At 45.1% G+C, this 22234-nt stretch overlaps 1 protein-coding gene across 1 annotated transcript in view; it reads left to right on the top strand.

Annotated features, from left to right (window-relative positions):
* The first annotated feature begins 5628 nt into the window (after positions 1-5628).
* Positions 5629-22234, top strand: part of LOC145358394 (B box and SPRY domain-containing protein-like) — a 29429-nt gene continuing 12823 nt past the window's right edge. Inside the window, exons 1-2 of the mRNA XM_080212427.1 lie at positions 5629-6034; positions 16851-16949. Of these exons, the coding sequence (XP_080068553.1) occupies positions 5714-6034; positions 16851-16949 (420 nt within the window). The 5' untranslated portion in view covers positions 5629-5713. The remainder of the gene's footprint in view (positions 6035-16850; positions 16950-22234) is intronic.

Below are 22234 nucleotides of genomic sequence, written 5' to 3'. Positions count from 1 at the left end.
CTACTCTCGTGGCACAGGCAGCAAATATACGGGTTAGGTTGGTTGGCCATGATAAATTGCCCCTTAGTGACCTGTGATGTGTCTGTTAGAGGAATTAGTGGGTAAATAAATGGGGTTGTGGGGATAGGGCCTGGGTAGGATTGTTGTTTGAGCAGATCTGATGGGCCGAATGGTCTCCTTCTACACTGTAGGATTGTATGGTTCCTAATTCTTTCCATCATTGTATTACAGTGTTAACCAGTTGCCCTGCTCACCTTCACGCCCAATCTACCCGCTGTGAAAATCTGCACAGATCTGAAAAGATTAAACAGCCAAATAACTAATCACGCCATCCTTGCCAGTTTAAGCTCATTCTTTTATACAAAGAAATTAAGTTTAGTTTGTACTTCAAAAATGAAATATTCATGTCATAAGAATAAGAACATAAGAAATAGGAGCAGGAGTAGGCCATCCAGCCCTTCGAGCCTGCCCCACCATTCAATAAGATCATGGCTGATCTGAAGTGGATCAGTTCCACTTTCCCGCTTTCTCCCCATAACCCTTAATTCCCTTATTGATCAGAAATCTATCTACCCATGACTTAAATATATTTAGCGAGGTAGCCTCCACCACTTCAATGGGCAGAGAATTCCAGAGATTCACCACCCTCTGAGAGAAGAAGTTCCTCCTCAACTCTGTTCTAAACTGACCACCCCCCCCACCTTATTTTGAGGCTGTGCCCTCTCGTTCTGGGTTTCCTTTCTAAGTGGAAAGAATCTCTCTACCTCTATCCTATCTATCCCCTTCATTATCTTATATGTCTCTATCAGGTCACCCCTCAGCCTTCTAAACTCCCACGAGTACAGACCCAGGCTATTCAATCTCTCCTCATAAGCTAACCCCCTCATCTCCAATATCAGCCTGGTGAACCTTCTCTGTACTCCCTCCAAGGCCAATATATCCTTTTGAAAATAAGGGGACCAAAATTGCACACAGTTGGCCAAACAAATTGGCCAAACCACAGTTGTCAAACAAATAAAGGTAAACTTCCAAATTATGAAACTAATTACTAACTACAATGAGAAGCAGACTCGGAGCTGAGGTGCTGGCCATTGACCAGGGCAGTTCTGCCCAAGCAGTCAGCTGCAGTGAGCAGACAGGCATTAGGCTGAAACTACTCTTCTAATGGAACTGGCACCCTTTGTATTTAAAACACATCGATATCTTCCACTGGAAGTCTATATGGTGTGACTTTATTGCAGAAGGAAAATCAAAGTAAAAAAGATTGAATTAAATGTCAACAAATTTCACCCAAATCTCCCACTTGGTACAAGTTCTGTCATATGAAAGAATTGTTTTTGACACACAAGTCTTTACCTTCAAGAGCGATGACCCCGGTTCTGTTTGAAAAGTTTAAGGAAGAGACAAAGCTTTGTGCTGGTCGAGAATCCAGGAATGAGTCACTCTTGGCACTTTGTAGAACTTTTATCACGTTTTGTGTTGTGGGGCTAAAGGTGTTTATGTGGCAGTGGGATGTATTAGTGTGTGCGGTGGGTTAGCTTTCCAAGCTGTTACTAGACTCATCTCAGTTTCTCTGCACAGCTTCATTTGTGGGGCCTCCTGTTGTTTGGGGCCCTGCACCATGGCACACTTTATTTCATGGGTAAATCCGCCACTGTATGTAGGATTAATTAATTCCCCGTCTTGCAATAATGTCATTTGCAATCGGGCCTACTGAGTAAAGCAATGTGTTCACCTGCTTGTCTTCTGAATTTGTATTCAAACTTGAAGCGACGCTGCATTTTAAGAGTTGTTTCTTCCAAGGACCCCGATTTTGTGATTGATATAGACCCTGGATTAATCCAAATTGACTGGGAAATGTGGAATTCTGATCCATGTTGAAAATTTTGCAAGTATATGTTCTGAAGTTGAAGATGGTGTCATTATTCACTCGGAGGGAAAGGATTTCCTGTGGATACCAGTTTTGGCAGGTTCTGCAGTGATGGTGATGGCACTTTGCTTGAAAAAGATGATTTAACAATAGCTGCCTGGATCATTTTCTTGTTCAGTGTTTTACTTCTTTGACTTGTGAGTTCGACAAATTCTAGCTTCTGTCAGTCTTTTACCAAACTGGACAGTTGCTGTGCTCCCCAAATATTTAACTAACACTTTCTCTTCTCTGTGAGCTCCGTGTTTAGCCTCTGACTCGGGGATTGGGTTTTAGTGACTCTCAAAACGCACTCGGACTCCGAATTAATTTAAAGATTCCTCAGGACTTGCAGCAATGCAGGATTTTTAACGATATAGCTCCATCTTGCAAGTTCTGCTGACTCTGTGCACTGAAGCTGGACTTTTAAATGAGATTCAATGGAGTATTCTGCTCCAATGAGCAATTTTAAATTTCTGCCTTCAGCTTCCAAGCCTTTCTTTGGAACTTATTTCCTGGCAGATCTTCCCTCCCTGCCTCTGTTTCTGAGTTTCTTTTCCAAGTCTGAATTTGTTTTTGAATTTTTCCTCAGTCTTCCAGCATTTTGCTTTGTCTCTGCATTTTAGTGGACCTTTTTTCCATAAGCTGCCATCATGTTGGAGGGTGTTGGTTCCAGTTAGTAGGGCTGAAGAACTCTTTGTAATCATTCATAGATTAATTGTAAGCCTTTAATGACCCTTAGAGAACTATTTACAAATATACAGTAAAGGGTACAAACTAAGAGCTGTTCCCACACTTGCTGGTACACACGGCTCTGTCCAAGATGTAACTGACCCTGGGTGTAAGTCATCTGCTCTCTTATATCGCTATGTGGGCAGTACTGTAGTTGGCCCCATGTTGACCCTATATGTACCAGACCCTTACCCTACAGAGCGGGAGTGGGACAGGAAATTGAAACATAAGACTCTAAAATTATCGGCTGTCAAGGACTTTGCAACGTTCTGAGGTCACGAAAGATTGGACCGATATGCAGGTCCTTTCTTTTTAAATAGCTGTGGGATTGATGTGGCAGCGACTGTATGAAAAACCTCCAGCAATGATCATCTGCTTGGGCAGACTAATGCGAACCGCACTCAACTTTTATTGCAAGATAATCTTTAAAGGTTCTGGAGAAGAAGCAAAGAAATAGGATTTGAGAAGATCTCTGGTTTAAAAAAGACAAGAGCAAGGCCGATATGAGCAATTTAATTAGCTTCTATGATTCAATAAATTGAAATGCAGGTTCTCTGATTTTGTTATGAGGGAGTTCAGTTCCATTAATGTGACTAAATTATTCTGTTCAAAGCACGGATTAATTATTAATGGTGAGCAAAACAAAGTAGAAAGATTGTTTTTTTCACATAAAAACGGAATTAAATAACAGATTTACGGAGTTTTCAGGACAAATAAAATCAGCAGCAATAATCCTGAAAGGAATGGGTGGCACAAGCTTTTCATTCAAAGGTTTCTGCTCCACTTTTCACCTTTAATCTGGTTTTGCCTCGACAAGCACTATCTGTGGCTTACCTTCAGGCAGCAGAGAGCCACTCCCAAGCTGCTAGCAGTGCCGAGCTCAAACCAATTGCGGGATCCCTTAATTAGAAATTGCCTGGGAGATATAAGACTCAGTCTCTGGAATGTACATTCCCCCAGAGAATCTTGCTGCGTTGGAGAACATATGAAGAAATTGAGGATGGCTCCCTCTCCATTATGGGGAAGAACCTGGTCGTTAGGTCTGAGACACTCTCGGTGTTGCTGCTCATTGTGTAGGTCTGGCCTAAACCCGATTCCTGCCCTGAGGTGGTCACAGAAATATCTTCTGCCTCATCTGGAGATTGAAAATGGACCTTGTCCACATGGTCACAATCTTTAGATTAAAGATGAAGAGAGATCCCAAGTTCACCCTCATCCTGATGACCATCTTTGTGTGTGGCTGCATCAAGCTATCTGCAAATGCCAAATGTCAATCTGTGCTGAGTTTCTATCTGTCCCCAGTGTTGCGAAGGACGGGTCTGGCCACATTCCCACAGAATGCTTCATTAAGTCGGAACGTTCTGTACTGCCCACCCCTTGTGAGAGGCTTGTGCAATAAAACACCTCTGAGCACAACTTTATCAGGCACTGGTCCACATGAAACATCCTTGAGTTTTGTGGGTAAAGGGGGTGGTGGATCCTGTTGGTTCCCTGAGCAGACTGTCAGAGTCATTTGGCAGATTGCCTCATCACCAGAACTTTCAAACAAACACCAAAACACAGCGGGGGCTGATTGCCTGACCTCACCGCGCCTGTTTGACCATCAGCACACGGAATTCTCTGGCCTGGTCAAGCCCCTGGGAGCCCCCAACAGGTGGTGCCAGCTGGGCACTGCCAGTGTGCTGGGGCAGTGCCAAGGGGATGGGGGCCTGAGTGAGAGTTATGACGGGAGCTATGTAGGGGGTCTATTATGGGGGTCTATGCAAGGGGCTATGCAGTTGGGGGGATACGCAGGAGTGAATTATATTGGGGTCAAGCAGGTAGATCCGTCATGTGGGCTCCAAGACCGATGACCCATCTCGGGGTGGGGAAACATGCTACCAATGAGGTGGGGGGGGGGCTCCTGATGGCTGTGGGGGGAGGGGGGATGACTTCCAGTGCACTCTCAGATCGGGGCACCCTGGAGAAATGGCACCTGAGAGCTCTGAAGCCAAGTGAGACACCCCTGTTCAGGAGTCTATCAGTGCATTGCACCGGACCCCATAATCTGGTCATGTCCTTTGCCATGTTTCAGACCCATCTGTGTCCCTGACCCTGATGCAAACATTTCATGATGTATTTATTTACAGATGTGCCTAGTGCAAGGACATTAATGAAACAGTGTCTAGATATAAAAGAAAATATATGAAAATGCTGGAGAAACTAAGCAGGCCTGAGAGTTCTGCACAGATGCTGATCTTTTTCCGGCATTCTCTGTTTTTGGTTTAGATTCCAGAATCCGCAGTATTTACTGGAGGATTTTCACAGTAACTTCATTGCAGTGTTAATGTAAACCCTCTTGTAATTAATAAATAAATTTTATTAGGTAGGGTCTGTGTGGAGTTTGCACATTCTCCCCGTGTCTGCGTGGGTTTCCTCCCACAGTCCAAAGATGTGCCGGTTAGGTTGATTGGCTACACTAAAATTGCCCCTTAGTGTCCAGGGGTGTGTAGGTTCGAGGGATTAGTGGGTGGGATATGGGGGTAGGGTGGGATTGTGTTGGGTGCAGACTCGATGGGCCGAAGGCCCTCTTTCTGCACCGTAGGGTTTCTATTAACTTTATTTTGCCATTGTCTGTATGTGAAAAGGATGTTTGAGATATCTGTCCCAAACAACATACAGACCCTACATTTGGGCAAGTGCTTTGTTGAGGGGAGGGGGGGGGTGGAAACAAGATGCTGGAGGGTGCTACAGAAATGCAGTTTCCCTGAGATGCTGATTGAAGGGCGGGTTGTCCCTCCTGAACCCCCCCCCCTCCCCAGTGTAAGAGTTGCCAAACAGGAGCTTGCTTTGAGAGTTTGTGTGTGACATTTCCCCTGACTGTGTTTCCTCTCTGAGTTTGATTTGTGAGGGTGTTTGGAGTGAATGAGCAGAGTTTTGGTGAGTGTTGCTGCCTCTCCCTCCTCCTCCTGTCATTCCCACTTTCTCCTTTTCCCCCCGGGGTGGGGGTGGGGGTGGGGGTGACCTTTTTGTCTCCAAAGCTGCATTTCCGCATTCACCTGTTTAAGCAGCAGCAGCAGCAGCTCCTCCCGGACCATGTCCCAGCCGGAGAGCGGGCAGCCTGAGCCGGGACAGCCTCCGGCAGCCCCAGCCTGCCCGCGGTGCCCGGCTGCCGGCCAGGGGCAGCAGCAGCAGGAGGAGGGGAGCCGGCCAGCCTGCTGCACCTGCCAGCGGCCCGACAGCCAGCGGCTCCCCGCCTCCCGGGCTCCGGAATGCGGCCAGTGCCCCGCTCACGGCGGCCAGGAGGGCTGGTTCTGCTTCACCGAGGGCAGGGCGGTGTGTGCCCGCTGTGCCATCCCCGGAGCCTGCAGCAACCACCTGGGTACCAGCATCGGGGAGGCGGCGGAGCGCATGAGGGTGAGTCGGAGCCGGCTGTGGGGTGTGGGGGGGGCATTAGGGTAAAGGGGCATTGGGGTAAAAGGGGGGGCATCAGGGGCAAAGGAGGGCAAGGTGGCATCAGGATAGTGGTAACCAGGGCATCAGCCGGGGCAAAAGTATGAAAGGTGCCCCTCTCATCTACCAGGGACATTAGGGTAAGTCAACCAAGGGTGGGGGAGGCATCAGTGTAAATTGAGGGCAATAGTACCCAGACCATCAGCTCAGGTACAGAGCTGGGCAGCACGGTGCTACAGTGGTTAGCACTGCTGCTTCACAGCTCCAGGATCCTGGGTTCGATTCCCAGCTCGGGTCACTGTCTGTGTGGAGTTTGCACATTCTCCCCATGTCTGCATGGGTTTCCTCCCACAGTCCAAAGATGTGGGGGTTAGGTTGATTGGCCATGCTAAAAATTGCCCCTTAGTGTCCAGGGATGTGTAGGTTAGAGGGATTAGCGGGTAAATATTTGGGGATAGGGCCTGGGTGCGATTGTGGTCGGCGTAGACTCGATGGGCCAAATGGGCTGTTTCTGCACTGTAGGGTTTCTGTGTTCTAGAAGAAGGTCCCATCATCTACAGGGGCTTTAGGGTAAGTGAGCAGACAGGGCTGAGAGAGCCCATGGCAGGGGATGGATTGGACTCACTCTGTCAGCAGCTTAAGGCACCTGTACCAGGATGGGACTGTGCTCTGGTGTGACCTGGAAAGGTATTTAATGCACCTCCACCTTTGATGTTGCTATTGGCTCAGTTGATGGCACTGTGAGTGGCAGCATCTGAGCAAAAAACATATCAAGGCTGGCACAGCAGTGCAGTACTGGCAGAGTGCTGCCCTGTCAGAGGTGCCATCATCCTGCCCAGGCAAATGGAAAAGGCCCCATAGCGCTATGGTTGAAGAAGAGTTGGAGAGTTAGAATATAGAACACTACAGCACAAACAGGCCCTTCGGCCCACAAGTTGCGTCCATCATATCCCTACCTACCAGGCCTATCTATAATTCTCAATCCCATTAAATCCCATGTACTCATCCAGAAGTCTCTTAAAAGACCCCAGTGAGTTCGCCTCCACCACCACCAACGGCAGCCGATTCCACTCACTCACCACCCTCTGAGTGAAAAACTTACCCCTGACATCTCCTCTGTACCTACTCCCCAGCACCTTAAACCTGTGTCCTCCTGGTATCCTGGTCAATCAACACTGTGGCTAGATTAGTAATCCAGAGACCCAGGGTAATGCTCTGGGGACACCGGTTCGAATCCCACCACGACAGATGGTGAAATTCGAATTCAGTTAAAAAACCTGGAATTAAAACGTCTAATGCTGACCATGAAACCATTGTTGATTTCTGTAAAAACTCATCTGATTCACTAATGTCCTTTAGGGAAGGAAATCTGTCGTCCTTACCCCACTCCCCCAGGCTGGCCTCGGTTTCCCTGTATGATGTGGAGATGCTGGTGTTGGACTGGGGTAACTCGTTAGAGTTTAGAAGAATGAGGGGAGATCTCATTGAGACGTATAAGATGATGAATGGGATGGATAGGATAGAGGTGGAGAGACTCTTCCCGCTCAAAAAAGACAGTAGGACTAGGGGGCACAGCCTCAAGATAAAGGGGAGGCGGTTTAGAACGGAGTTGAGGAGGAACTTCTTCACTCAAAGGGTGGTGAATCTCTGGAATTCTCTGCCCGTTGAAGTGGTGGAGGCTGCCTCGCTAAATATTTTTAAGAAGCGGGTTGATGGGTTCTTGATAAGAGAGGGGATTAAGGGTTATGGGGAGAGGGCGGGAAAGTGGAACTGAGCCACAACAGATCAGCCATGATCTTATTGAATGGCGGGGCAGGCTCGAAGGGCTGGATGGCCTACTCCTGCTCCTATTTCTTATGTTCTTATGTTCTAAACACAGCAAGAAGTCTGACAACACCAGGTTTAAGTTCAACCGATTTATTTGATAGTAAACTCACAAACTTTCGGGGTTTGCCCCTTTGTCAGGTGAATGGAGAGTTCTGGCCTCAGACAGAGCATATAAACAGCACAGACAGTTTACAGATTACTGATTAGAATGTGAGTCTTCACAGCTAACCTGCTGTTCAAGTTTTAAAGGTGCCGACAGTGTGAGTGGAGAGAGCATTAGGTTAAAGAGATGTGTATTGTCCACGACTTGCCTGGGTTTACAAAACCTCACTTGCTGCACTGTCCGGAGATCTGTAAACTGTCTGTGCTGTTTATATGCTCTGTCTGAGGCCAGAACTCTCCATTCACCTGACAAAGGGGCAAACCCCGAAAGTTTGTGAGTTTATTATCAAATAAACCTGGTGTTTTCAGACTTCTTACCGTGTTTCCCTGTATGATGCAGGCGTATTGCAATGTGCCAGACAGAGGGAGTTGCTGGCTCTTTCCTGAACAAAACCCTCAATCAAATCATTTCAGCCACAGCCTGACACAGGTCAGAGTTGTGAATTATTTTACTCTCACTGTCAGAGCTATGTGTGGGGATTAATGTATTCAGGTAGATTCCTGCATTAAAGAGAGAGAAAAAAGTAGAATGAAAAGCAAGATTTTGCAGTGATATTGGGGAGGTTGTGCTTCTCCTGAAATTCTAACACTTGTTTCTATCCGAGTGGCTTGTTTGACATTTCCAAGAAGCATTAACCTTCAGCAAGTTAGGACCAGGCTAACACTTATCTCTATCACTAAAATTGATTCTTTGGGCATTTATTGCATTGCTGTTTATGGGATCTTGCTGTGTTCCTGACCGAATCGTAGTGAAGGAAGAGTGGGATAGTTCCAGGTCAGGATTGTGTGTGACCTGGGCAGGTGGTAGTTTCTGAGGATGTGTTTCTTCATCCTCAAAATTCCAGGGATTACAACCCTGGTTTGTGTAATCTCCACACATAATGAACCCTTGGAATCTAGGTGTCATTCTCATTAGGTTATAATGTGCATTCTCTCAAGCGAAGATATCCTTCCCCAGATAAAATAAGCAAAATACTGCAGGTGGTGGAATCTGAAACAAGAACAGAGGAAGCTGGAAAAACTCAGCAGGTCTGAAGCATCTATCAGGAGAGAGAACACAGTAAAGGATGTTCCTGCTCTCGAGGGATCACAGCAAAGGTTTACCAGGCTGATCCTGGGGCTGACGGGACTGATGTACGAGGAGAGATTGAGTGGATCAGGATTGTTTTCACTGGAGTTCAGATGAATGGGGGGGAATCTCATTGGGAGTTATAAAATTCTAACAGGACTAGACAGGGTAGACGTAGGGACGATATTTCCGATGATGGGGGAATCCAGAACCAGGGGTCACAGTCTGAGGATTCAGCATTGACCATTTAGGACGGAGATGAGGAGAATTTCTTCATCCAAAGAGTGTTGAGTCTGTAGAATTCAATACCACAGGAAATAGTCAATGCCAAAACATTGAATGCATTCAAGAGGCGGCTGGATATAGCACTTGGGGTGAATGGAATCAAAGGTTATGGGGAGAAAGCAGGAATATGCTATTGAGTTGTATGATCAGCCATGATCGTAATGAATGGCAGAACAGGATCGAGGGGCCGAATGGCCTCCTCCTGCTCCTATCTTCTATGTTTCTATGAGTCATGGACCTATTGATTTTGATTTGATTTATTATTGTCCACTGCATTGGGATACAGTGAAAAGTATTGTTTCTTGCACACTATAAAGACCAAGCATTCTATTGATAGAGTACATAGGAGAGAAGGAAAAGAGAGGGTGCAGAATGTACTGTTATCGTCATAGCTAGGGTGTAGAAAAAGATCAGACCCTTTGTCAGAACATTCTCAGAATTGCTCTCAGTGCTGCAGATGTGGTTTGGCCTGGAGTTAGTCTGGCTGAGTCATGACTTCCTGCCCTTCCTCAGAAGGTTGTGGGCTCAAGTCTTAAGAATATGAACACAAAATCCAGACTGACAGCTCTAGTGCAGTCCTATCATCACACGGTCAATGAATGAACAGAGCTGAATGCTTATTGCCCTGTATAGGATGTAAGTCCATTATGGGGGATAATAATTAACCCGTGGCATTTTAAGATTGTTTGGAGCATCTTTCGGAAAGCAATGTGAGTACAACAGAAAGAGATCTTTGTTCTTAGAGATTTTTAAAATGCCAAGTTTAATGGTTTTCTTAATTTTTATTTCTTCCTCTTTTATCCCTCTCTCTCTTGTCCTCCCTATTTTTCTTTCTATCCCTAATTGAACACTAATTCACCTAATTTCCTACTTTTCATTCTTTTATGGGATGCATTTATTGCCCATCCTTAATTGCCCTTGAGAAGGTGGTGATGAGCTGCCTTCTTGAACCGCTGCAGTCCATGTGGTGTAGGTACATCCACAGTGCTGTTAGCAAGAGAGTATCTTTGTTGTTCCTCTATTTCTTTCTATGTCCTTAAGTCTTATTGGTTAAGGAGATGGGCTGTGAGTCTCATCACTCACTAAGGTCCTGGTTTCCCTCATTAATGAGGTTGCCAACCCTCCAGGATTGGTTTGGATTCTCCAGGAATTCAATCTCTAGGACACTGCTGTGTGCGACTCTGGAGAATAATTATCGGTAGTTTCAAAACAGATTTGTTTTGTCATTTTCTTTGAACACTTCTCTTTACCAGTTGTAAAAATATTGAAAATGGGGTGAAGACAGTCAAGCATCTTCCAATTGGGGAATGAATATTTTTGCTTTCGAATTTACATAATGTGTCACATGTGTTGGCTGCCAAATGGCTGGAATGTGGGGGTCAGTCATGTGATAAATCCTCCATGGAACCTCCAGGAGTATATTTAATCACAGTTGGCCTCAGTTTGTACCTCAAGCAAGTTAGAGCAGCAAAACTTGATGGGTGTCGAAAAACAAGTCTAATGGGTTGTGCCAGGAGATGGCCCGGTGCAGCAAACTGTGGGCCTGTTATGCACTGTCCACAAAAACCAAATCAGGCATTAATCCCAAGTGCAGTCTCTCGAATGGAGCCACGAGTGAGACACTGAGGCAGACATTAAGATTGTCCTGAACCGCTTGGCATACCTGAATAGATTTATGGAATGTGTGCTTCAACACTTATCCAGTATTAGACAGACACAATGAACAAATCCACTCACCTCTCCGCAATGGAGAGGAAATCTGTAAACTCTGCACAGTGCTATTGAAAGCTCAGCAGGATATGGCTATAGAGGATAAAGTAATCAGTTCTGGACACAGCAAATGGAAGCTTAAATTTAAGATTGATTCCCAGGGTTGTATTATTGAGTGCAATAGTGACTCGGTTGGTTTAACTTTGAAAGATGCCAGGAATCATATGAGCCAGAACTCCTCAGTGAACTTAAAGCATGAGGCAGATGAGAAACATTAGCACGTTAACTTGTTGATCTTTGGTAGTTCATTGTGTTCCATAATAACCATTTAGTTTGGAGTCAGACTGTGGAAACATTCAGGGAGAGGAGACTGCAGATTGATTTATTTAAACAGTAGCTTGAGTAAACCATTCTCCTTCCCATCTCTCACTTACATCCAACATGAATGGGGCAGGGTTATTCACAGTGCTGGGGCTAACAGTGTTCCTGCTTATAATCAGGCATTCTTTGTATAATATGTTTTCTCTGTAGACCAATTTTCTAATCACATGTCTTGATTCAAAACAGTGGAAGCCAGGTCAGACTTTATGTAGTGGGTTATCACAATTGGCAAAATGCGTCTCAAACGATGCAGCACTTTGACAGGCAAACCCATCGGGGTGGAACTTAACTTTGTGCCTTGGCATAGTTCGGTGATAATGATCCTACATCAACTTCAAAGCAAATAAAACAGGATGATATTAAGCAGTTAACTAACTCCTATTATACACTATTGCACACAATCAAGATCTCTCCCCTTAAATTGTAAAGATATCCACATCCAAAGCATCCATGTACTAAAGAATGCAGCAAAAAAATTGAAAGAATATATGAAATATTTAACTTGTCTTTATTTGTTTATTATTAGTCACAAGGCTTACATTAACACTGTAATGAAGTTACTGTGAAATGCTCCTAGGCGCCACACTCTGGCATCTCTGCACCTAACTAGCACGTCTTTTGGAATGTTGTTTGTACTGCTTGTCTGTCAATTTCTCTCTGTATTTCTCTCTCTCTCTCTCTGGAATATCTTTTCTGTTTCTTTTACTTTTTTCCCCACAATACACTTCATTGAAATAAAATTGTGAAGTACATTTCATAATAGTTAACATTTGGTATGACATGTAGTGTGATACAGATGGGTTTGTTTTAGTGCAGTGCATGGAGTGTCTACACTTGTCATTAAAGGTTCTCAGTCATTAACTCTTGCCCCTCTGTTCACAGCCACTTGCCCTGCTTGTCCAGTGTTGCCAGCTTGCTGCCTTTTTCCAATTAATCCTCTGTGTAACCCTGCCCAGTGCCCCACCCCCCACCCTTGTTTTCAGAAGACATTTTATTTGACTCCCTGAGGACACATACCTTCTGATTCCCTGTCCGTGACTAAGTGACTATCTATGAACATGTAGTTTATGCTGACAGTTAGATGGGTGAGTATTGCAGCCTGACCCACTTCCCCTCCACCCTTTAATATCTCAAGACATTGACACCGATGCTGGTGTATCACTATAGCTGTGAATGAGGTTATCTAACAACGCAGAATTACATGATTTTCATTATGGAAATACATCTCAGTGTAAAAGCAGATATTCCAAATGGTTCATCGTTTGATGTGAAAAAGCTCTTTGTCAAATTCTTTCCTTGCTCCCAGTGTTTTCTCAGTAGTTTTCAAGTGAGGGGTGTGATAGGATGTACAGAATGTGTATTAAAGATGTGATTATGATCAGGAATGCTGTTAGTTGCAGCACTGTGAATAATACTGGGTGGGATTTTACATCAGTGCTGATTCCATGGCTGGCCAGGTGGTAGAGTTCCAGCCACTGGCTCTTTCACAACAATTTGCATTTATATAGCACCTTTAACAACCCAAGCTGCTTTACAAGATCATAATTAAACTGTTACAAACAGGAAGAGGGGTTAATTTAAACAATGTTTCTTTCCCTCTCACTAGCCGTCCATAAACAGAAAGGTGTTTTTGATTTGCTTCCTTCATTCTGAGCAATGGTATAGTTCCCAACCCCTCCGTTCCGGTGAATCCCAATATTCTATTAATACCCCCGTGGCAAACTCAAGATGGAGTGAACTCAAAGGGTTCATTTGTTTGCACGCACTCAGAACACAGGAGGAGGGCAGCAACACTGCCTCCTGCACGTTCAGACAGTAAAAAGAGAGAGATTCCTTGTCCTTCCTCAACTTCCACTTTTTGGGTGAAATGAGGCGACAGAGTTGGAGGTTTCAAATATCTCCGTGAGTGGCTCCATAGCCTTGGGGATAATTCTAACGTTTATCTCCAGAGCGAACATAATCATGAAAGGGGTTCTCTGTTTTATATCTTTCCCAGTTGGCAATACTTTAATTGTGTAAACTGGTCACTTGACTCATTCCTGTGGTGAAGGGTTTATCCTATGATAAACGCTTGGGTTTATACTCATTGGAGTTTTGAAGAATGAGGGGTGATCTTAAATCCTGGGGGGGGGTGCAGGGGGCTTCAGAGGCTGCCAAGAGGATGCTTCCATTGGTGGGGTAGGGAGGGGCGTGATTCTAGAACGAGGGACACAGTTTCAGAATAGGAGGTTCCCTCTTTTAAGACTGAAATGAGGGAATTATTTTCTCCGAGGCGCGATCGTCAATGGAATTCTCTTCCTCAGAAAGCAGCGGTGGCTGGAGGGCCATCGGATTTATTCAAGGCTGGGCTGGGATTGACAAGGGAATGGAGGGTAATCAGGGGCACGTCGGGAAGTGGAATTGAGACCACAACTAGTTCAGCCGGGATTTTATTGAGTGGCAGAATAGACACAAAGGGCCGAATGGCTTACTCCTGATCCTCAGTCCCGTGTTCTTGTGTTGGTCGGCCATTTGTGAACAGCCGTTTATCGCCAGAGATAAATGTTAAAATGATATCGCTCTTTCTCTAGTGGTCTGTATGGATAGATATATTCAGAATTAAAAGGGAGGGAAAAAGTAGCTGGTTCTTTCGGCCTGCCCACATCCACAGAACTTCACCACTTGACACTTCCTCCTATCAGTCCAGGACATATCCAAAGATGTGCAGGTTAAGTTGATTGGCCTCGCTAAGCTGTCCCTTAGTGTCCCAAGATGTGTAGTTTAGGGAGATTAGCAGGGTAAATATATGGAGTTATGAGGGTTGGGGTTTGAAACTCTGTTAGAGGGTCAGTGTGGACTCAATGGGCTGAATGGCCTCCTTCTGCATTGTAGGGATTCTATGATTCTATATCTCTGTTTCTTTCCATTGAATCCCTACAAGATTCCTCCAGGTGCTCCAGTTTCCTCCCACATTCAGAAAGACATGTTGGTTAGGTGCATTGGCGATGCTAAATTCTCCATCGCTGTACCTAAATAGTTGCTGTGGTATGACGACTAGGGGATTTTCACAGTAACTTCATTGCAGTGTTAATGTAAGCCTATTTGTGACAATAATAAACTTTCAACTTCCAAGGCCATCTCAATTCTTAAACAAGGCTGGCCAAGAGGAGTCTTCTTGTCTGCTACGACAAATGACCCTGCAACCTTCCTTTCTATTTAAACCTTTGAGACATGCAACAATCTCAGGGACCCAGATGAGGATTAAGTATCCCTTGTTAAAGCCAGAGTGGAGAGATAGGAATCATGGATCTCTCGCTTGCAGAACCAGTAATATTGCCTTGTGGAACTGCAAAGTGGTTCTGCCCTTTTACCATCTAACTAACAAGGTTCAGTGACTGTGCCCAGATTCACTGCAGAGTGTGCTTGCTGGTGTCTCGATGTCCAATGTTCAGCCACAGATTTAGACTGAATCATTTGGAGTTGGACAAGTATCAGACAGCAGGGAGTTACTCTGCTGTGCCATTGGCACTTTAACCTGGCACCTTTTAACCCAATCCCACTGCTGCACGGATATGAAATAGGCCCAACAATCAGAAGGAGGAAAGAGAAGGTTAAGAAGTGACCTGATAAAAGTCTTTACATTTATGAAGAGATTTGATTAGGTCAATGGAGAGAAGAGTTTTTCCACATGTAGGTGAGAGATCAAACCCAGGAGCCTTGAATATGAGAGTCACTAATTAATCCAGTTGAGAATTCAGGAGAACCTTCTTTACCAAGAGAGTGTTGAGAATGGAACGCTTGCTCCCACAAGGTGCAGCTGTGCATTCAAGAGAAAGCGAGACAAACACATGAAGAAGAGAGGGACAGCAGGATGTACTGAAAAGATGAAATTAACTAAATAGATTGGCAGAAGGATCATGGGGAGCATAATCAGTAACACAGTCCAGTAGGGCAGAATGGCCTCTTTCTGTTATTCAATCTAAACCTCCCAGAATCCTGATGCTGTGGAATACAAGATTAGAGAAACCGGCCCCTCCCCAACTCCCTTCATTGATGGTTTTCTTATTGCATCAGAACACGGCCACCTTGTTGTTGAGCCTAACCTTTTGATGGAAAGATGCGGCTTCTTTCCCCGCCCATTTTCCCCAATCATCGCCGCAAAATTTGCTGGTCTAACTCTGAAAGAGTTAGTTGCTCCTCAAGAGGGAATCGATGATTGGCCCTGGCGGCTCTGTTATGGTCATGGGCACACCTCAGGCACGGTGATACCAGTTGACCAACGCATCAAAAGAATATAATATTTATATGGCGCCTTTCAAAGCCTCAGAACATTCCAAAACGTTTTGCCACTAATTAACTAGGGGGAGATGCTGGTATCTTGTGACATCACTGGACTAATAACCAAGAAGCCCAAGCTAATAACCTGGGGACGTAGGTTCAGATCCCACCACAGCAGTTGGTGGAATATGAATTCAATGAATAAAATCTGGAATTAAAAGCTAATCTCCCAGTAACAGTGATGATGTAATCATTGTCAATTGTTGTTTAAAAAAAAACCCTCACTGGGTTCACTGATGTCCTTCCCTGGTGAGGCTCCAGACTCACAGCTGCCCTCTGAAATGGCCAAGGAAATCATTCAGTTGATGGGACAGTTAGGAATGAACAATGAATGCTGGGCCTTGCCAGTGATGTCCCCGTTCCTATCAATAAATAAAATACTTCCAAAGAGTTATGATGAAGGAAAGGGTTCAGCCAATTAAATTACAGCAAGCTCCTACAAACAGTCATGTGATATATAATCAATGATGTTGATTGGGGAACAAATGTTGGCCAGGACTTGAGGAAGAATTCTTGCTTTTCTTTGAAATAGTGCCATGGGGGCAGGAGCGGGGGGGGCGGGGTGGTGGTTTGTTTGCATTTCAGCAACTCATTCTGCATCTCTGAAATAGGACTTCAGTCCACATCCTTCTGACTCAGATGTGAGTGCTACCAATGAGATAAGGCTTACACTTTAATATAGTTCATCGAATCCTTACAGTACAGAAGAGATTCGGTCCATCGAGTCTGCACTGACCACTATCCCACCCAGACCCTACACCTGTACTCAAACAAACTGTAAGTAGTTAAATGTGAGTTGGTTGAAATTGGGCCGTTTAAGCCTGTGTTAAAGGGAAAAGTATCATTTCACAGAAACTGTAAAATAAAGACCTGTGCACTCTCTGATCACTCAAGTTACAAATACCTTAGCTGTAATAAGATATACCGACTCCTCCTGGTGTTACTGACGCCACGCGGTTTGATATTTCTTTCACTGCTCACTGATCCCGAATGTGAAAGAATAACTGTCTCTTTCTTTTCCCTCCCCAGAATAAACTGGTTGATGTTTGTGAGAAATTACAGCTGAGATTAGCCTCGGTGGAGAGATTCACGGCAGAGACACTGAACCATAAAAGCCACAGCGTTAAGGCAAGTGTCCTCAATTCACCGTCACCCACTCCAGTTACAGGTCTTGGGGGCAACGTGCTTTCTGAACTGGAAGAATTACATTTTACAGATTGGTTTTCACAGGGAAGTGGATATAGATTGAAACAGTGCAGGGGAGTGGGGAAGGAGCAGAGGAGATGGGAGTATTTTTTATTCATCCATATCATGTGAGTTTCATTGGCAAAACTACCATTTATTGCCCATCCCTAATTGCTCTTGAGAAGGTGGTGGTGAGCTGCCTTCTTGAACCGCTGCATTCCACGTGATAAAGATACATAACAATGGAATGCAGTGATTCAAGAATGCACCTCGCTGTTAGGGAGAGAGTTCCAGGATTTCCACCCAGCGACAGTGAAGGAACAGTGATATATTTCCAAGTCAGGATGGTCAGATTGGAGGGGAACTTGCAGAGAGCGGTGTTCCTGGATATCTGCTGCATTTGTCCTTCTAGGTGGTAGAGGTTGTGGGTTTGGAAAGTGCTATTGAAGGAGTCTTGGTGAGTTGTTGCAGTGTATCAGTGATGGAGGAAGTGTGGAAGGTGGAGGAAGGTGTGCAAGTAAGCATTCTGCTTTGTCCTGGATGGGGTGGCTTTCTTGTTGGAGCTGCACACATCCAGGCAAGCAGAGAGAATTCCATCACACTCCTGACTTGTTCTTTGAAGCTGGTGAACAGGGTTTGGGGAGTAAGGGAGTGAGTTACTCATCAAAAGATTCCCAGTCTCTGACTTGCTCTTGTAGCCACAGTATTTAAGTGGCTAGTTCAGTTCAGTTTCTGGTCGATGGTAGCACCCGTGATGTTAACAGTGGGGGATTTAGCAATATCAAGAAGAAATGGTTGAATTCTCTCTTTTTGATGATGGTGATTGTCTGGCTCTTGTGTGGCTTCATGATATTTGCATTTATCAGCCCAAGCCTGAATGTTATTCAGATCTTACTGAATTTGGACATGGACTGCTCTGTATTTGAGGAGTAACAAATGGTTCTGAACATTGTGCAATCTTCAGCGAACGTCCCCATTTTTGGCCTTATGATGGCAGGAGGTTTATGAATGAAGCAGCTGAAGATGGTTGGGTCTAAGGCACGACCCTGTGGAACTCCTGCAGTGATGTCCTGGAGCCAAGATCCTCCAACCCACACAACCATCTTCCTTTGTGCCAAGTAACTCAAACCAGTAAAGAATTTTCCTCTTGATTTCCAATGACTTGAGTTTTCCCTGGGCTCCTTCATAGAATCATAGAAATCCTACAGTGCAGAAGGAGGCCATTCGACCCATCGAACAATCCCACCCCAGGCCCTATCCCCACAATCCCTCACATTTACCCCGCTAATCCCTCTAACCTACACATCCCGGGACACTAAGGGGCAATTTAGCATGGCCAATACACCTAACCTGCACATCTTTGAAGTGTGGGAGGAAACTGGAGCACCCGGAGGAAACCCACACAGACATGGGGAGAATGTGCAGATTCACACAGACAGTGACCCAATCCAGGAATCGAACCCAGGTCTGTAAAGCTGTGAGACAGCAGTGCTAACCACTGTACCACCTTGGCTGCATTTTGGCTTCTTGATTGGCTTGAGGTCAAGGGCTGTAACTCTCACCTCACTCTTCCTTAGCAAAGAGATTTCCCCTCATCTCGGTCCTAAATGGCTGATCCCTTATCCTGAGACTGTGTCCCCATGTTCTAGACTCTCCTGCTGAGGGAAACATCCTCCCAACATTTATCCTGTCAACCCCTCTAAAAATGTTCTTCATTTCAATGAGATTCCCTCTGAATCTTCTGAACTTAATGTTGATCCATTCCACTCAATCTCTCCTCATGAAGCAGCCCTTTCATTCTCGATTATTTTTCTGCCCCTTGTTTGGTGAACCACAGCAGCTACTGCATTTCAGAAGGAATGTCTTTGGTTGGAAAGCACTCAGAGATGTTCTGGGGTTTGTGAAAAGTCTTTATTTCCTTTTTGGTGTTGTAGCCAATTGCAGCACTTCAACTGGCTAACGCTTGTGATCTCTGTGCAGTTGGGTGGACAAGCTGCTTCTCTTGTTGGTGTGACATGTTCGGAGAGCGCAGTTTGCACCTTTTATCCTTTTGAGATCCAACACCATATTCAGGATACCGCAGTGATGTTATATGTATTGCTGATGGCAATGATTGGGGTGAATGTTAGAATTATAGAATCCCTACCCTGCAGAAGGAGGCTATTCGGCCCAGTGAGTCTGTACCAACCACAATCCCACCCAGGCCCTAGCCCTGTAATCCCATGTATTTACCCCAGCTAGACCCCTGACAGTAAGGGACAATTTATTTATCACGGTCAATCCACCTAACCTGTGCCCCTCCCACAGTCCAAAGATGTGCAGGTTTGGCCGATTAGCCATGCTAAAAATTGCCCTTAGTGTGCTGAGATGCGTAGGTTAGAGGGATTAGTGGGTAAATATATAGGGATATGGGAGTAGGGCCTAGGTGGGATTGTGTTCGGTGAAGACTCGATGGGCTGAATGTAGAGGTTCTATGATTCTATGAAACCAGAGCAGCCGGAGGAAACCCACAGAGACAAGGGGAAAATGTGCAGACTCTGCACAATCTTTGTTGCTGATTCTGGCTAATATTGATTCTGGTGACTACTTAGCCCTGCTTATTATTAGTGCTGATTCCAGTCAGCATTATGGATGGAGACAGTGTGAAACTCTGGGGTGAAAACTAGCTCCTTCCTCAGGCCTCCACTTTGCCCAAAGGTCTGCTCCAGGATTGGCCCTCTCCAGGATTGGCCCTCTCCAGGATTGGCCCTCTCCAGGACTGGCCCGCTCCAGGACACACACATCATAAAGTCTTGTCCTAACGATGATTGGTTCCTGCATTGCCTCTTTGTCCACAGACACCTCAATTTGAAATTCCCATCTTTACCTTCAAATCCCTCCATGTTCTTGCCCTCCCTATCTCGTAAGACCATGAGAAATAGGGGAAAGAATAAACTATTTGACCTACTGAGCCCATTTCATCATTTAATGAGATCATTGCTGATCCAACTGTGGCCTTAACTCCAATTTCCTCCGTGCTTCCCGTAATCCTCGACTCTAAGTTGGCATAGGGGCTACAAAGGACCATGAGAATGTGTGGGGCATAGATTGGCAACAGGGTGGGAGCCATGAGAAATAAATGGGGCATGGAGAATTTGTTGGGTGGGGAGGGATTGTTTATTGTTTTATTCTTGTCATCATAACTGGGACACGGAGGCAGGTGGTTTAAATAGCACAGGAGCCCCTGGGGCTGCCTCTGTATTGTTTTCAGGGGCAATCCTGCCCCCCCCAGAATGAAAATCCAGAGACTTGGGGCATTTCTCCGAAGTCAGTTCCAGGGATCAATGTGAAGCCTGTGGAAAGGTCAATCATTTTGCTGCCCGTCAGCAGAATGAGCTGCTCTGAGCAATGCCATTGGAGGGACCCTGTACAGGTAGCACTACAAAAGGGTGACTGAATGTAGCCAATGTAGAGGTGGATGGCCCCGGATAGGTTCTCTTTTGGATTCAGCAACCAGCCACGTGTACCCATGGCCATTGGCTGCTCTGATGTAGATGCTAATGTCTTAACGTTAACGTCTTGGGAAACGAAACGTTCAGTGAACTTTAGAAATACCCCACTCTCTGCAAAGCAGGAAATATGAAAAGTTTCTCTCACGACAGTGATACGCCACCCGAAAATTTGTGGGACTTTTGAAATATCAATCGCATTCAAAGATAAAAGAATGAATGATGTGTCAAATCAGGAGAATCAGCGAATCGGTCTTTATGCAGCAACAGACAGTCATATACGCAATTCACACACAAACCAACAACATTCTTAAATTATATAGAATCCTTACAGTCCAGAAATAGGCCATTCAGCCCATCAAGCATGCACCTAAGGTCCACTCCCCCACCCTAACCCCACACATTCACTTTGGCTAATCTACCTAACCTACACATCTCTGGACACTAAGGGGTAATTTAGCATGGCCAATCCACTAACCCACACATCTTTGGACTGTGAGAGGAAATCAGAGCACTCAGGAAACCCATGCAGATACAGGGAGAACATGCAAACTGCATACAGACAATCACCCAAAGCCGGAATTGAACCTGGATCCTTGGCGCTGTGGGGCAGCAGTGCTAACCATTGTGCCACCATTGCTGCCCCTTATACTGATCGCTTCACTAGTATCAGGAAATTGGAAGGTGTTATGTGCAAACAGTACTCAGACCTGAATGTGCCCCCCAGTCACACTTCAACAACAAATACCATTTCATATCAGAAGATAGATAGAGTAGGAATTTCAGTGTCTCCTTGATCTTGACATAGAGTCATAGAGGTATACAGCACAGAAAAAGGCCCTTTGGCCCATCACATCTGAGCCAATCAAAAATAAACCACCTAACTCTCTTAATCCCATTTTCCAACAATTGGCCCATAGCCTTGTATGTCTAAGTGCACATCTAAATAGTTCTTAAATGTTATGAGGGTCCCTGCCTCCACCACCCTTTCAGGCAGTGCGTTCTAGATTTCCACCATCCTTTGAGTGAAAAACATCTTTCTTCCATCCCCTCTAAACCTGCTGCCCCTGGTCATTGAACCCTCCAACAAGGGGAAACGTTTGTTCCTGTTTACTCTCTGCCCCTCAGAACTTTATACATCTCCATCATGTCCCCACTCAGCCTCTGCTCCAAGGAAAACAACTTCAGTCTATCCAATCTCTCATCATAACTAAAACTCTCCAGTCCGGGTAACACCCTGTTAAATCTCCTCTGCTCCCTTTCCAGTGCCATTCCATCACTCTTATAATCTGGATTCTAGAACTGTTCACAATATTCTAGCTGTGGCCTAACCAACATTTTATGATGTTCCAGCAGGATCTCCCTGCTCTAAAACTGTATGTCTCGGTTAATAAAAGCAAGTAGATCAAATGCATTAACCATTATTGAGAAAGTTTGGGTTGTACCTACCCCATGGGTCTTGACCAAACAAATTGACAAGAAATCCAAGAGTGAGGAGCAGATTGGAGTCTGTGTTGATATGTGGTCACCAAACAAACTACAACAGGAAAGACACTTGACATCAACAACTTAGAACATCATAGAGAAAAATGAATGGTGCTAAATATTTTGCTAAAAGTTTAAACAGTTTATTTATTAGACACAAGTAAGGCTTACATTAACACTGCAATGAAGTCACTGTGAAAATCCCCTAGTCACCACATTCCGGCACTTATTCAGGTCAGCGCACCTAACCAGCAT

Source organism: Carcharhinus amblyrhynchos, chromosome 25 (assembly GCF_965287045.1).
Source record: "Carcharhinus amblyrhynchos chromosome 25, sCarAmb.v2.hapA, whole genome shotgun sequence".
Taxonomy (NCBI): Eukaryota; Metazoa; Chordata; class Chondrichthyes; order Carcharhiniformes; family Carcharhinidae; genus Carcharhinus; species Carcharhinus amblyrhynchos.
The sequence above is the reverse complement of the archived record's forward strand: the minus strand, read 5'-3'. Positions and strand labels throughout refer to the sequence as shown.